This window comes from Rhinatrema bivittatum, chromosome 9 (assembly GCF_901001135.1).
Source record: "Rhinatrema bivittatum chromosome 9, aRhiBiv1.1, whole genome shotgun sequence".
NCBI classification, from domain to species: Eukaryota; Metazoa; Chordata; class Amphibia; order Gymnophiona; family Rhinatrematidae; genus Rhinatrema; species Rhinatrema bivittatum.
The window spans coordinates 107,697,704-107,714,302 of NC_042623.1; the positions used below are offsets into that span (position 1 = coordinate 107,697,704).

Here is a 16,599-nt window from a genome sequence, read left to right on the forward strand (position 1 = left end):
AGCAACATCAATCCATGATTGTTGAATCTTTTGTGAAAAGAGCTAAGAAGTCCAAAGCTCATTCCTCGGTATCTTCTGTGTGTGAATCATAGACAGACATAGGATGTTTATGGGAGAAAGTTCTTCTAAAACACGATGCTCAGCTCTCACATAACTTCTTCATAGTTTGGTTCTTGCTTTCTTACTTGTAGTACAAACATTTTCTGAGATTCTCCCTCCCGAAAAATAGAAACAATTTGTTTTCCTATTGAACAGTGGTGAAGACTGTGGGAACTATCTGGTACATTTGACCTACAATGTTTTTTGAATTGGCCTCAAGATCCCACAGCCTTTTATGGTTGTGGGCTTCAGTCTTCAGGGAAGATATCCAGGACTGGTTCTTAGATTTGCCATGCAGTGGAAAGAATCTCTTTGGAGATAAAGTTATAGAAGGATGGAATTAATAAAAGATCACTATTCAACTCTTCATTCATGCTCTCCATTGCTGCCTCCTGTACTCTCTACACTACAAGGAGGTATCCTTGAGAGTAGCAAAGAAAAGAGTTTCTTCGACAGAAAAGAAACTTTCCAGTATCCCTTTGTCCCTGCCTGCAGCAGGGTTTGAGGTCTCTTCCATACAAACTCAAAGATCAAAGCCCCACAGAGCAACCTAGTACTCAAGTGACCAAGCTCTTTTGGGAGAGTGAGGGAGAGATTTTATGAAAACAATGGCTCTTGGGTCTTCCAAATTAAAAAAGTTTACAGGTTTGAGAACCCCACTAAATTGCTCTCCAACGGTTTTTTTTTTTTTTCCCACTCTTTGCTATCGGGAATTGCCCCAAATAGAGCTCTTTCCCCATTTGTAGACCAGAGCTGTTGAACTTGTTCCACCCCAGGAAAGGAGGCTTGGATTTTACACCAATTTGTTTCCTGGTACCTAAGATGATTGGAGGATACTGTCTCACCTAAGGGCTTTGAGCTTTTTAAACAGACTATATCCTCCTTATTTATATTTATTAATATTTATATTCTGCCAATTCAGTTGTCATGGACTTGGTGGATTACATTGTTAGAAAAACATTTCCAAAAGTCAGGTAATCAAAAAAAAGAACAGGAAGAAGTACTCAAAGAAAAAGGGCTCACAAGATGGCATGTTATATCAATTCAGACTTTGACCGAATGTCTGCAGAAAAAAATGGACCTTAACTTGTTTACAAAAATTCAAGTAGCTTTCTCCTTGATGAAGTTAAAGGAAGTGCATTCCAGAGAGTAAGACTGCAACTGTGAATACTCTAGCATGAATCTCTGACAAACGAAGTGCTTGAACAGAATGACTGACTAAAAGAATGCAGCAAACCTGAAGGAGTATACTCTATGGTACAGATCTTAAATAATTTGGGGCAGTTCCCTATATATATATGTCTTGGTTATTTGCTGTCTATAATTAATTCCCTTTTCCTCCTTTCTCCCTGCCATTGAAGCAGAGAGCAATGATGGAATTGAGGTTTATTTGTTAAGAGTAGTAACCACCACACCAGCAAGTTACCCCCATGTACTCATTTCTTCATTTCTATCCTCTAGCCTTTAAGGATCCACAGCCCTTTTGAAATCTTTCACTGTTTTTGTCTTCACCACCTCCTCCGGAAGGGCATTCCAGGCATCCACCTCCCTCTCCATGAAGAAATATTTCCTGACATTGGTTCTGAGTCATCCTCCCTGGAGTTTCATTTTAGTTCCTTAATGATCAAGGTCACAATCTTAAATTGAACTCACCAGGCAGTGGGCAACCAGTGACAACTTGAAGAGAGATGATCCCAGAAAATCCAGTAATAAGAGTAGCAGTAACAATTTGAACCAGTTGAAAAGTACAAAAAAAAGAGGGAAGACCAAGGTAAATTAGAATTGCAATAAAAGAGACTGGAAAAAATGGAAGAAAAGTTATGGGGATACAATAGAGGCTTATCTCTATGCCGAAGATGCAAAGATCCATATTTAACTGCTTTGTAGCTGTACATAATTTCTGTACTCAGGGCCAGGCACACAAGAACACTTAGAATCAGTATATAGTATAAAGTCAGTTTTATTTGGCTTTTTTTTAAAAGTGTTCCTGGGAGATGCTGTATGTGGAGTGCCCTTTCTAAATAAACAGCATCTCAATGAATATAGGACATGCCCTGACTTTTATAGTTAAAACATACGGTATTGCCAAAACTTCCAGAATGGCGTGACTGCCCAAAGACTCATTTATTTATTTATTTATTTATTTATTTATTTATTTATTTAAATAATTTATATACCGGAGGTTCCTGTATAATATACATATCACCCCGGTTCACAAAGAACAGTAACTATCGCTACAAATAGCGGTTTACATAGAACAGAATAAAAAAGAAGTTTTACATTGAACAAAAACTAAGTAAACAAGTTTTTACATTGAAGTCAGCATGTGTAAATTTCTGATTGAAAAAAGGAAGAAAATAATAGATCTGAATAACTCGTTGTGGGCTTGAAAAGATACATTTACAAAGATACATTATGCTGTTGTCATGACAATCTATCATGTATAGGAAATGCTTGTGAGGATCACTCCCCCCAACTGAGAATTCTTCACCTGTCCATCCTCCCACCATAAAAGTTCCTTTATCAACATAGCTTTGATGGCCTTTGTTTCTGCTGATCTTCTCTTGATCCGCTGTGTTGTGTAAACAGATATCAAGTCTGGGTTCTGAATAGGAAATAGGCCTGAATTCCGTTTGCTGGCACCAGGACTTTAATTAAAACTGTAACTTTAAAAGAATCTTTTCACCTGGCTCCTGTCGTTGAGATAGGCCTCTGCAAGACAAAAGCTTGCATCCTGGCTTCATGCGAACCAAGCTTCCCTGTATTGTGGTGCAAATATTGTCATTGATGCCTTCCTGGCCTTTAATTATAGGCTTTGCAGAGCCACACGTTTCCCAACTCTTCTACATCCTTTGAATCTGTGATAGTCAGAAAGTCACTATATTTCAGCAGTTGTCAGTATGAATCAGCCCTCTGAGGATTCTGGGAATGGCTGAATAAGCCAAAATTATGAACCAGAGTTATGAATTATATCATAGCTCGGCAAGTTAGCCGGATAAACTTATCCAGCTAATTTAGCCTACATATTCAGTGGTGCGGCCATTCAGCTGAATATATCCAGCTATCATAAAATCAGTTGGCTATGTTTACCTGGCTAACTTTAGGACAGGTCTACTGGGAGACTGGCGTTAGCTGGATAAGTTATCTGGCTAGCTGAACGCCTCCCTGTTACGCTCCTTCTCCTCCCATCACTTAGCTGGATCAGTGCTGATCACGGCTGAATATTTAATAGGCGCCACTTAACTTGATTAGTTGTAACTTATCTGGCTAAGTGGCGCTGAATATCGGCCTCATAATTTTTTAAAGGCGGTTTCACCTCAGCTGTAATCTGAGCTTTCATTGGGGCTGATGCAATACTATGCACAGTGGCTAGCATATGGCTTAATACACGATTGGACGCACATTTTGGATGCGCCTCCATAACCCCCGAGGCAGTGCGGGATTAGCGTATCCAAAACATGCGTCCAAATCACAGAGTAGCTAATGGCGCTCATCACATACAAATTCCATGTAGATGAGGTTATTAGCTAATCCCTGCTTGGCCAATATGCCCATTGCAACATGGCACATTTAAGCCAGCCTAGGGCTGGCATAAAGTATGTCACACTCAAGGACACATAGAAAACAGGATTTTTCTTTTTTTTCAGTGATTCCTTCTAATAGTATTGTCACGATACTAAGTAGGAGGAACCAAAGAAAGCAGATTTAGGTAAAAAAAAAAAATCTGGACACCCAAGATACACAGTCCAGGCCATGTATCTTGTGCATATATGCCGATAGTTGGAGAAAACGGATGCTTGTAGATTGAGTGTCCATTTTCCCAACTCGCACTATCAGCCACCTCTCCTGTGCTTCCGATTCCTAGGAGGCACTAGGGATGCACGGTTTCCCTACAGCCTCCTTTTTAGCATGACCCTTAATTTAAATATTGCATCACACGCCCAGGAGAGGTGGCTGGCAAGTGATAGGAAAATGGACGCTTAACACTGAGCGCCCTTTTTCTGCGCACAAATATTGCATTGGCACCATTGAGAGTATCAAAGATTACACCAAGGTTCTAAAGTTCATGAAGGAGAGGTAGCAGAACATTGCCTAACACACTTGGATAAGATACTTGACTAATCAGTAGACTTATCTTTTTCAAATTAAGAATATATTTATTAGATGATATCCAAGTATTAAGTGCCTGAATGTAATGCGTGAAGGTGGATAAGGCTGATCCATAGTTGTGCTTCTTTTCCTTTTGGGCCTCCATCTCAGTCAGAATTGTGGCTTGGATCCTGGTACCATAAATCTTCGTTCACAACTTCCCACAAGCTTTTCTTTTCTTTTATATCCCCCATGATTCCCCTAAATGCATCTGGTATAGATATTGCAGTACCACAACAACTGGATGGATACAGCACAAAACAATCTGTTCCTTCTAATGAAAGTTATAACCATCTATTGTTGCCATCATAATAGGTACTCCCGGTATCGATATACCTTCTTTGCTTTCTGTTTAATCATAAGCCAATGTTCAAGTATTTTTTTATGCATATTGTCACTTATTTTGTCATGTCAAAACAGACTGTGACTTTCAATTTGCATAAACAAATTAAAAAGAACTTGAACATTGGCCTATGATTTAAAGAGAAGGCAAAGAAGGTATATTGATACTGGGAGTGCCTATTGTGATGGCCACAACAGATGGTTATAACTTGCATTAAAAGGAACAGATTGTTTTGTTTTATAGATATTGCAGTGACATTAGTTTGGCTGAACCCATGCACCAGGGTTCCTTCTAGAGTCCTATAATCATGGGCCCTTAAACAGGCCACCAAGTAACACTTTCAAGCAATGGCATGATTCCCTTCTTCTTGGTGGTTGTTAACATATATCCTCCACAGCATCTTCAGCTAAATCAAGAATTGAACCAAGAACCTTCCATATAACAACACTGAGCCACCTGGCTGGCCTGATTACGTTTCTTTTAAAGGCAAAGCTCAAGATAAATTTCCTAGGTACTGTTATTCCCCTTGCAAACAAAATAGACTGGTTATACTTTCTTATTTTATTTATCTATTTATCTGTTTATTTATTTAACAAAGTTGAAATTTAGCTTCATTCAAAAGTAGTGTCCGAAGCAGATTACAGAAGGTTATGTACATAATGAATCTGAAAGATACAAAATGCAGATATCAAACATATAAAACAATGGCATGCTGCTGCGGTGATTCTTTTATCATTCAAGCATCCATGATCTCAAATGCTTGGCAAAACAGATGGGTCTTCAGTGCTTTCGTAAAAGCTTTAGGGCAAGCAATTGTGTGGAGTGCTTCTGGCAATGAGTTCCACAAAAGAAGTCTAGCCACAGAGAAGGCTTTCTCTCTTCTGTGGTAGCAAGGTGCGCTGCTTTTGGCAAGGGGACTCTGAACGTAAAGAATACTTTTACTCACATAGAGACAGCCCAATAGTGATAGGAAATCATCTCCACTACCACATATTGCCTTTGTCCTGCAACGTGGGTTTTTGTGAAACGTCTGGCAGTCATTGCAGTATTTCTGTGCAGACACAGAGTTTGTGCATTTTCCTACTTGGGCAATTGATTGGTGAGGAGCAAATGTTTGACTAATATGAGCAAATCTCTGTACTACATTTACGGGTGCTGAAGTGACTAGGATTCATCATAGATTACACAAAATCCCATAACTTCAGTTGTTCATCAAGCCTTTGCTAAACCTTGTTTGGTTGAAGGCCTATCTTCTCACCAGCAGGTTCAATAAATTAATGTCTGTGGTAAGAGGGGTATTGCAGAGTCAGCTAAGGACATACTGAGAATAAGTTACATGAATTCAGCACTTCATGTCTGGGCTGGCCCAATAGCTCAGTGGCAGCACTCGGTGAGCAATGTGTGCTACCATGTAGAGGGTCCTGGGTTTGTTTCCCAGATCAGTTCTTTTGCACCCTGGGTCATTTGATATTGGGGATGCTGCAAAGACAGCATTCATAGCCCCTGGAGGGATGCAGAGTGAGTCATGGTGACACTCATTGGTCAGGTTACAGGGTTCTAGAAAAAGTCTCAGTAACAAAAGGCATACATCTGTGTCACTGGACAGCTCAGAGACACTCTGACTTGTATTGGGCAGTGGTGTGGCAGAACCAAAGAATATTACTTTATTCCAGCATAAGTCTCTAGCCCTGGATGTTGAGAGAAAATTACTGTGGATTTTCTGATGTGGTATCTCGGGTCATCCTGGCATTGTATGAAAGAATCCACCAGGAAATTTTATGGATTTGAATGGAAGGTGGGTTTCCATTTGGTAAGAAACCAAGGCTCTAGATTTCTTCTGTTCTAAACAAAAACTGCCAAAATATTTTCTACATCTTTCAGAGTATGGCCTCCAAAACCAGTTTTTCGGATTCACCTAGTCAAGTGCAATTGGCACCAATCACTAGTATGTAGAAGGAAAAATGTCATCTCTGTACAACCTTTGGCTAGATTTAGTCATGTGATATGGGGCGTCTTAAGTTCTTTGTAGGCCCTGCTTTTCTGGCCAAACCCATCATCATTTTTACCAAGAAACCTTTTTGTGGGGTCGCCTCAAACTCGTGCTTTTGCGAAGAAGGCAAACCCAGTAAACTGTTTGATCACTGAACTCCTGGACAGACCCATGTCTTTGACAAGACAATATACTTGACAATTAAGTTGTTCGGGATGGGCCCAGACACTCAGTCATGCTGAATCAAGAATCCATGCATTTGGTTGTAGCCCCTACAATACTCAGCCCAGACAGTAGGGGCTTTAGATCCCCGCAAGATGTTTATGGTGGTTAGAGTACAACCTTCCACAGATGGTCTGGGATGATACTAAGATCCGCAACAGAGTGGACATGCCAGAAGGAGTAGAGGGAATGAAATGTGATTTAAGAAAGCTTGAACAGTAATCAAAGATATGGCAGCTGGGATTCAATATAATACAAACCAAAGGGGATGCTCTATGTGCTTGACAAAACTCTGATGTCCACTCCCCTCACCTGGGGTTTAAACCACTGAATGGTTTAATCCCATAGGGCCAGGTGCTGTTTTTACTTTATTGAAAATCTTTGCAAACTATACTATGAAACCCTTTTAAAATGAGCTCTTGTGTTTCTTTTAATTTCAGTACGATATATTTTTTCATTCTATATATTATAAAACCCTCAATGCCCCATGGATACTGTCAGTGTCAACTCTCCTTTAGTTTGCTCTACTCGTATTGAACTTATCTTATTTTTGCCCGACGGCACAAAGGCTCAAAGGTTGACAGACTTCTTTCTTGAGTGAAGCTACACGCCCACCCGACACTGCCAGTGTTTCGAAGCCAGTGCGGCTGCTGCAGGGGCTGGAGAGCTAGCTGCTAAAGAACCAAACAAAATAGAATTTGTTAACATTACTGAATCCAGAGTTTAGTCTCAAAAGTTAAAAACTTACTTCGCTGCATTGCCAGTTTCTCTTGCCGCTTGGAACATGTCGGATGTCGTCCATAATGCCTTGCTGCATTTTTAAATGAGATTGGGACCAATCACCCCCTTCCACAGGAGAAGACCTGCCTCTTTAATGGTTTCTGCCATAATGTATCCAGTCTTGGTATGTGCGGGAACGCGGCTCAATCTAGTCCCCTGTCACATCTGAATGCCATGTCTCGGTTATCTAGGTTTTCTACCGCATCCAAGTTTGATGATTGTTGCTTCCTCAGCCGACTGACCCGGGTGTGCTGCAGTCTTCAACTAGGTCGGGTTCTTTCTCTAACTAATCTCTGCTATTCAATTGACAGGTTCCCTTAGTTATTACAGCTATAGAAATGCAATAGTAACGATGTCCGCTTCTGCTATTGTGTCTTAATCCGAACATATCAGCATTCCTCCTCTATCACGATGTAACTATATGCTGTATTCTAATAGAACACTGATTAATCAATGTCTTTATTCAGTCCTTTAGGTACCACTGTGTCCCAATTGAAAATAAAATGCTGTTCCAGCTGGAGAATTTTCAGATTGTGATCTCCCCCTCTAATCGAGTGTGGGAGGTGTATAAGGGCTGCTGCTCTCAGATCCTCCGCTCTGTGTGCTGCTGTGAACTAGTGCTCAACTAAAGACGACCCCTCCTTAAAAGTTCTAATACAACTCAGGTGTTCTTGGATGCGAACTTTAAATGTCCGTGTGGTCTTCCCGATGTATACCAAATGCAGGGATACCATACAGCATAGATGATACTTTCTGAAATTCACATCAGCCGCTGATGAAAATAAAACCTGCGACATCCTTCTAACTGAAGTGATCGACCTTGATGTATAAAAAGGCATATATTGCATTTGCCGCATTTCTCATGGCCATAGTGTGCTGGATTATCATCCAACTTCCTGGGGTCTGCCAAGTTAGAATGGACCATCATATCTCTCAGGTTCCTTGCTCTTTTGAAAGCGAAAATCGGCAACTCTTGAAAGATGGGATTACCTGTAATACATGCTAGTGCTTTTTAATGCTAGCCTTCAACCACCATATGTAGGAAGTGTAGGGTAAAATACACAAGATCTTTGGTTCTGTGTGTGGGGTTGCTCTCATTAGTAAGAGGTCTCTGTTGGCCCACCTGACCCTTTTGAAAGCTTTCATGATAATCCTCAATGGATATCCCTCTGCAAAAACTGTAATTTCATTTATTCAGCTTTAACTAGGAATTCCTCCAGTATCGAACATAGACATTGAAGACGCAGGAAGTGGCCAACCGGTAACTTATCACGTAGGTATTTTGGTTACGGTCAGATGTTTTGCGGAAGATGGAAAATGCACACCCTTCATCACCAAGAGAAATATTTATATCCAAAAAGGGTATGCTATCATGACTATAATTGAAAGAAAATGGAAGACGTGAATTGCTCTGATTTAACCAGGTCATAAAGTTTTGCAGGATCTCCTCTGGACCATGCCAAATCATGAAAACGTTGTCTATGTAACGCTTCCATAGAAACATGTGGCTTTTAAAAGGACACTCTGGTAGCCATTTCTCTTCGAACGCAGCCATGTACAAGTTAGCTTGTATTGTTTTTGTGGTAGCTGGGATTCAGTGCCAAGAAGTGCAGAGTCATGCTGCTGGGGTGTGGTAATCCAAAAAAGAGTTGTATGTGATTGGGGGGAAAGACTTGTGCATGGACCAAGACAGGTAGTTTCTAGCGATCTGAAGATGGCGAAGCATTATGACAAAGCTATAGTTAAAGCCAGAAGAATGCTGGGCTGCATAGAGACAGAAAGTCACCTACTGGCCGCAACAATAATTGTTTTTGTTTGGAAGGCACACACAGCTGGCCAGGCACAAGGTCAGATGTCTGATTCTGTTTCGATTGCTCAGTATGCTATGCTTTGTCTGCTATGCTCATTCATTGCTGGTCCCCTCCCCCGTATCAACCAGGACCTTCAGCCTCTGCAGGAAAGACATGGATTCACCCGCTATAGGAGAGCACTACAAAGGCACCATGTGGACAGTCCCAGACCACAAGCAAGGCACACAGACAATCTAAATGCTGACCTGATCAAAGAGGGGAGGGCACCTTGGGGACTTGGTATTTAAAGGCCCTCTGGCATCATCAGGATATAACAGTCTCCCTCCTCCTAAGGGATGTCGCCTCTTGGCTTGCTGCCACCACTGGAGAGAGGAAGGAGGGGAGGGGTGACCGGCCACATTCAAATTGATTTCCCTGCCAGCAATGAAGCAAGGCAGGGCCAGACGTGAGCTCTGGCCATTTAATGGGCCCACACATGAAGGACCTGACTATGTATACCCTAGAGGAAAGGAGAGCCGGGGAGATATGATACAAACTTTTAAATACCTTAAAGGTATTAATGATGCTCAAACATCAGACTTTTTTTCCGGTGGAAAACAAGTTGTAGAACTAAGGGTCATAATATGAAACTCCAAGGAAGTAGGCTCAGAAACAGTGTCTTCATGGAAAGAGTGGCGGTTGTATGGCATGCTCTCCTGGAAGAGGTAGTAAAAGTTAATGAAATTCAAAAGAACGTAGGATAAACATAGGGGATCCCTTGTGGCTAAAGGAAGGAAATGAAGAAATGGGGTGACCTGTGTTAATTGGGATGACCTGCATGGAGTTGCAATTACTACCTTAAAAAGAGAAAAGCTTGCTGGACAGACTGGATGGACCACTTGGGTCTTTTTCTGCCATCATTTACTAAGTTACTATGGTTTCTTTGACCCAAATAGTTCTGGTATCATTTTGTTGCTAAATGCAGAATCTCTATTTGTATAGCAGATTGTATTTCCTTCTGTTATGCTCAGGCAGATCTGATTTTTAGAAGGGCATGTCAAGCATCACTGGCCCTTTTATGATGATTCTTCATTGATGTTTTGCAGGGCTGAGACATGTTCAGTCTACACATTTCAATGCCATTACTGTGTAATTGTTGACTCCCGATGTGATCACAAGTTTGGTTAGTTGGTCCTTCTGGGTTCTTAAGGCATAGGTTCCACATTCACCCCCCCAAGGCTCATTATATTTATTGAAGGTTGTCTTTCAAAAAAAAAAAAAAAAAGCTATATGGTTTTTATCTAACAAAAAAAGTTCTCTGTGGCTTGGTGATTGTTATCCCCTTTTTTGTTGAAAGGCAACCCTTAGCAAGAGATTCCCACTTATATGGATGATTTAAACTACTTTACCTTGCAGGAAGGAAAGTCGTTTACTTGTAACAGGTGTTTTGTGAGCACAGCAGCATAATCAAGCATGCCATCCTTTCTTCCCTTATGGAGTTGTCAAAATCTACCTATATATAAAAGGCTTGTGTCTGTGGCCACTAGGTGGCGCCCTGAACAGTGGAAGGTGCACAGTGCAATGGCAATATATGTCTGCAAAGCCCTGAAACAGGCACAGCCACACACAGGTTCCCATACATGCACACAAACACATACACACAGGCTCCCCCAGATATACACACTGTTATAGTCCAGAGAAACCAAGCAACAATGGGCACTTTTCGCTAGTATTCTATAATGTAGACTTGAGGAAGCTTTTTCATTTCATTTTATTTCAACCCTGCAGGCCTTGTGTGATGAAATATAATTGAGATGACATGATTCTCTGGATCAGTTTCATTGATGTTGCTGTTTGGTTTCTTAAAATAGGCCCTTCTGGTAAAGAGGCTAGAAAATATTAGCCTGTTCCCTTTTGTAAACCATAGTATGACATTTGTGAGGTATTTTTTTTTTTTAAAGGGTTTTTTTTTCTGTTTCATTTAGGCAGAATATCACAGAATAGTGCATTTTCCATCTAAGAGGATTCCTCTAGAGAGACCTGAGGAAGGAGACCACCATAGATATGAAGATTACAGAGAGTATGAGGAGAGCCACTGTTTTGAGCATGACCGGAGGAGTGGCCCACCATTCAGAGGGGTATGTGCCTTTTGTTGTTCCTAGAATCATGAATTTCTTGTTTAGTATTAGGGTTAATGGTAATTTGGATAACTTTTCATGTCTATGCCATTAAGTGACTCACCTTCCAAATTGATTGCAGCATTTCCATTGCCACTCAAGTAATGAATTTGGGAGAGAAGGTAATGCTGCCCTGTGAATGGTCACTGACTCTTGGAGTGGGATGGGAGGGTATTGCAGTCCTATGTATGGGAAACTGACTCTTGGTGGGGGAAGTAATGAAGCCCGGAATAGGAAATGTCATATTAATCAAATTAACTTAGGGAATAGCCACTGCTATTAATTGCATCAGTAACATGGGATCTTCTTAGTGTTTGGGTAATTGCCAGGTTCTTTTGGCCTGGTTTGGCCTCTGTTGGAAACAGGATGCTGGGCTTGATGGACCCTTGGTCTGACCCAGCATGGCAATTTCTTATGTTCTTATGTTCGTATGTCTTGCTAGAATCTGATATGTCCCTGCATGCGCAAGTCAAGGTGGTAATAAAGGTGACATTTTTTTTTAAACTACGTAAGCTGCACAGGCTTAAACCTCTGAACCCTGAGGATATTTGGATAGTCTTTCAAGTACTAGTCCTCACATCCTTCGATTATTGTAACTCCATATATATTGGGATACCAGTGTATAACCTCAGGGCTTTACAGATGGTACAGCACATTGCCACATTAGTTGTGACTAATACTAGTCTTAGGGAGCATATTAATCCTGTCCTTTGATTGCATCCCTAGTTATCCATATTTTGGAGAATTAAATACAAGGTTGCAATGCTAATTCACAAACAGGTACAATGTGTCTTTCAGGATTTGCACCATATTACAGATTTATAATCCAACACAAGCATTAAGATCTGTTTAGTCAACCTGCATGAAGTGCCATCTGCACGACTAGTCAGTCAGAGATCATGCATTCTTTGTAGCTGGCCCTATCTTTTGGAACACTTTGCCCAGAAAGCTTAAGTCCTATGACATGCACACAAACATTTAAAAAGCAGTTAAAGGCATTTTTGTTCAGGTAGGCTTTGATCTTGAGTATTAAGGTATTAAGGTATTGCTTTCTTTAAACTGATTCTACTGCCAAAGTTTGAGCATGTGTTGTTTAATCAGGTATGTTTGTTTTCAGGTGTTGCTTGTTTCACATTTTGAGTTTATATTATACCTTCTTATGTCTGTTCTGATGTACCCCGCCTTCAGCTGTGGATAAGTGTGGGAAATAAATATTTAAAATAATAAATAATTATTCTCTGAGGACAAGCAGGATGGTAGTGACATCATCTGATGGAGCCCTGATGTCGAAAACTTTCAGTCTCTTCCTTTCCACAGAGCTGTAAATCTTATGGTGTGATTGAGTTCACTGTGGCTGTTTTAGCCTTGTGGAAAACATTTTTGTTTACGTTTTTGCGTTTTTTCCCCTTTGATTCCGTCACCGGGTCCCTCTCAGTGCCTTCCAGTAGAGTTTCTAGCCAGGGTTTTCGGCGTTTTGGGTAAGTTTCCTTTCGTGGTCGATTTCCCCCCGTGGTGGTGGTGGTCCTTAGTGCCGGCCAGCCATCGACGCCTGCCATCATCACTTTCGACTTTATGACCCTTTTGTTTTGCCTTGTCATGGCCACGTCTGGTTTTTCGCTGATGCCTCTTGTGCCCAAGGACCATATCTATCACTGATCCTCATTAGGTGTGTATCCTCTGCCTGGGGGCATCGCATGATGACCGGGGTTGCTGCTGATGCGCCCAGATGACCCTGAAGGGACGACAGCTTTGACTCGACCAGATGGATCAGCTGTTCGGGTTGAGGAAGACTGAGCCATCGGCATAGGCATCGAGGAACCTTGCAGCCACACTGATGGACACTACACCATCGACATCAGTGGGACCATCTGTTCTGTCGATGCCATTGGCAGATGGGGCACCAGAGACCTACCACTGTCTATTTCCTCTGGGGTAAGGATGCTGGGTTCATTGTCTTCAACTTTGGCACTGGGGAAAGATTGGGCCAAGCATCAAGGGAAGCTTAAAAAGGATTGGCACCAGTCTCCGTCAATGCAAGGTTCTGGGCACAAGGATGCCCCTGAAGCGACCCTGTGGCGAGGAGAGCCCATCCTCTATAGGTGCCCGGGGTCCTCTATGATCTCCACAGGTCCTGATGCCAGTCGCTGATCCCCCTTACGGGTCTGAAGAAGATATGGCCACCCCTCCTTCCTCCCAGTTGGGATGGCATCGCAAACTTTTGAGGAGGATCTGGAGCGCCGAATCCAGCTGGCGGTGGAGCGGGCACTGCTGGGTTTTGGTCCTGTGGCACTGACAGCACCGGACCCGGTGCCGCCCGTCCTCGTATCACTTCTAGAGAAGCTCCATCTGCTCATTGGTGCATTACTAACACAATTGGTGCCGGTTCCCGGGGCATCGAGTCCTCCCCCTACCAATGATTGTTGCTGGTTCCTCCAAGGAGGAAGCTCCACAGAGGCCTGCAGAGAAGCAACGGCCTGTAGCCCTGCCCATCCAGTTCTACCAGTGCCTACATCTCTGGACGAAGGCCGAGCACCTAGGGCCCCATCCCCTATAGCATACAGTGAGGATGTGGGTGCCTATGACCCCTGGGGGGATGATCCAATGGAGTCCACCAAGGACTCTGATGGTCTCCCATCAGACCCTTCTCCTCCAGATGAACGAAGGAAGTACCCTGAGGACTTCACCTTTGCAGGGTTTGTGAGGGTGATGGCGGAGGCTGTCCCATTTCAACTTTTGACAGAAGAGGATGCCAGGCACAAAATGATTGAGATCTTCCAGTTTGTGGAGCTTCCTAAGGAGATCGTGGTGGTCCCAGTACATGTGATCTTTAAGGAGTTGCTGCAGTGGATAAGGGAACACCCTCTCACAGTGTCTCCTTTTAACAAGAAAGCGGACGGTGTCTACCTCGTCCAGAAAGCTGCCGGATTCGATAAGCAACAGCTGATTCACCAGTTGGTGGTGGTCAAGTCCGCTCAAGAGGGCCAAGCACTCTCTGATCCATTCATCTGCGCCCCTGAGGAAGAACCGCAGAGCGCTGGATGCTCTTGGGAGGAAGGTGGTCTAAGGCGCCATGCTTATTGCCCACATCGCTACCTAAGAGCTCTACATGAGCCAGTACTCTCTGGACATCTGGAAGCAGGTGCAGGAGGTGGCTGAGCAACTGCCTCAACAGCAGCAAGACATCCTCATGTCGCTCGTGCAGAAGGGTCTGGTGTGTGGAAAACACGAGGTCCGTGTGACCTTCGATGTTCTTGAAATGGCATTGAGAGTCTCTGCAGTGAGAATAGTCGCCCGCAAAATGGCATGGCTGCAGGCCTTGGATCTCTGACCAGAGGTTCAGGAATGACTCTCTGACGTGCCGTGTACTGGAGAGAATATCTTCCGAGATAGAGTGAGGAATGCTGTGGCCCAACTTCGGGTCCGCCATGAGACCCTCCAACAATTCTTCACCAGTACTCTGGACCCATCCTCCTCATTCCAGTAGGTTGTCGAGACCTAAACAATGGTCTGTAAGCACTGTGAGGCATGTTGATGCCATGCATTGAAGCTACTGGCACAGTTAGTATCACTGAAGTTGTTCCCTTAAGAGAGAGTCCCTCTCGCCTTCATAACTTAAGAGTTCCCATTAGTAGTCCCAGTGCCTAGATGCAGTCCCCACCATTCCTCTCTGTGGCGAAATCTAGCTAGTTGGAGGAGGGTGTTGGGAGATACCCGATGTTTTACCATTGGAGGCAACAAAATATGAATCTCGGCCTCGGTGGGACCCAGACTGTAAAAGATGGATACTGTCATGTCTTTTTCAACAAAAGACACCCTTTCTCAGCAGAAAGAAACAAGATGAGAACTTTGACATGCCTAAACAATGCTACTCTGTTATCGGATCAGCTCTTGATTTAAGCTCTTAAATAAAAAAAAAAAAAAAAGTAAGCAGCCTCTGGACAACCAGTGCAAAGAGGAGAAAAACAGTGTAATCCCTAAGAGAGTCTGTCCAAGAATAGTTCATTGGGGAGGGGCACTGATCCCTCCATCGTGGATGAAGGGGGAGCATCTAAAAGGAAGAAAATTGCTGATGTGGCAAGACAGCGCAGGTCAAGATGGAATGGGATACATTCCAGAGTCACCCCCCAGGGAAAAGGGGGAAGGCAGCGATCTGAAATGCAGAGACGACACCATCCGGCTGCTGCATGACTATGCATGAACTTTATGCATAATCATCAGCTGACTATTATAAGAAAGGACTAACAAGAACAAAAGGAGGACCTGAGGACGTGGAGGATCCATCCTGCCCTCCCTGTATCAAGAAGGTAGAGGGCTGGGAGTGACTGGACAGAGGAAAGCTCTACTTGATACCTGACTGCCTGACACGAAGCCGGAGATAACCCCTGAGCTGAAAGACACCTCTTCAGTCCAGTCAGTGCCAGGACCATGGAAGCAAGCACTTTCCCTCAAGATGGTTAACATCCTCATAGTGTGGGCTGCTTGATATGCTCTCAGTTAGTGCCACTCGCCTCACAACGACAAGAGAATCCACTTTTACTGTAACAGCGCCTTTTCTTTGGAATACTCTACCAATAGAGCTTAGAATGAGTGACTGTTTAAAGAAGTTCAGATTTTTTCTAAAAAGGTTTTTGCTAAAAAAGGTTTTTGGGTAGGGGCATTTGCAGTGTCTCCTCTCGTGCTATAAGTCAGCAATTCTTGCGTCCCTCATATGCTTTCAATGAACTATGCCTCCCGAAGTGGTATATCTAGTGAATGTCCACATTTTTTATTGATTATGTATTGTTTCTAATTTTTTTGTATTTGTTATTTTATGTGAATGTTTTATTTTGTACATCGCTTAGGCCTCAAGTGTTAAGCGATAAATACATTTTAATAAATGAAAATAAATGAAATGAATGGTCTCAGAGATCTCCAGCCAGAGACTGCTCTAAAGGTAAAAAGGGAATCTCCCAAAATTGGGTGGGGCTAGCCAGTTAGTTATCTGTATTAGTATTTTAATCAAGCAAAGATTTATAGCATGTTTAAAGCCACTAATGTTGTAGATATTTC

At 42.6% G+C, this 16,599-nt stretch overlaps 1 protein-coding gene across 11 annotated transcripts in view; it reads left to right on the forward strand.

Annotated features, from left to right (window-relative positions):
• PPHLN1 (periphilin 1) overlaps positions 1-16,599 on the forward strand; it is a 340,184-nt gene that overhangs the window by 56,207 nt on the left and 267,378 nt on the right. For 9 of the 11 annotated variants that reach the window (XR_003858726.1, XM_029616785.1, XM_029616780.1 and 6 more), the window contains one exon: positions 11,359-11,511. The exons of the other annotated variants lie outside the window; for them this stretch is intronic. Coding sequence is in view for 8 of the 9 variants with exons in the window: in XM_029616785.1 (XP_029472645.1) it covers positions 11,359-11,511 (153 nt within the window). In the remaining variant the exon portion in view is untranslated. The remainder of the gene's footprint in view (positions 1-11,358; positions 11,512-16,599) is intronic. 11 annotated transcript variants of the gene reach the window in all.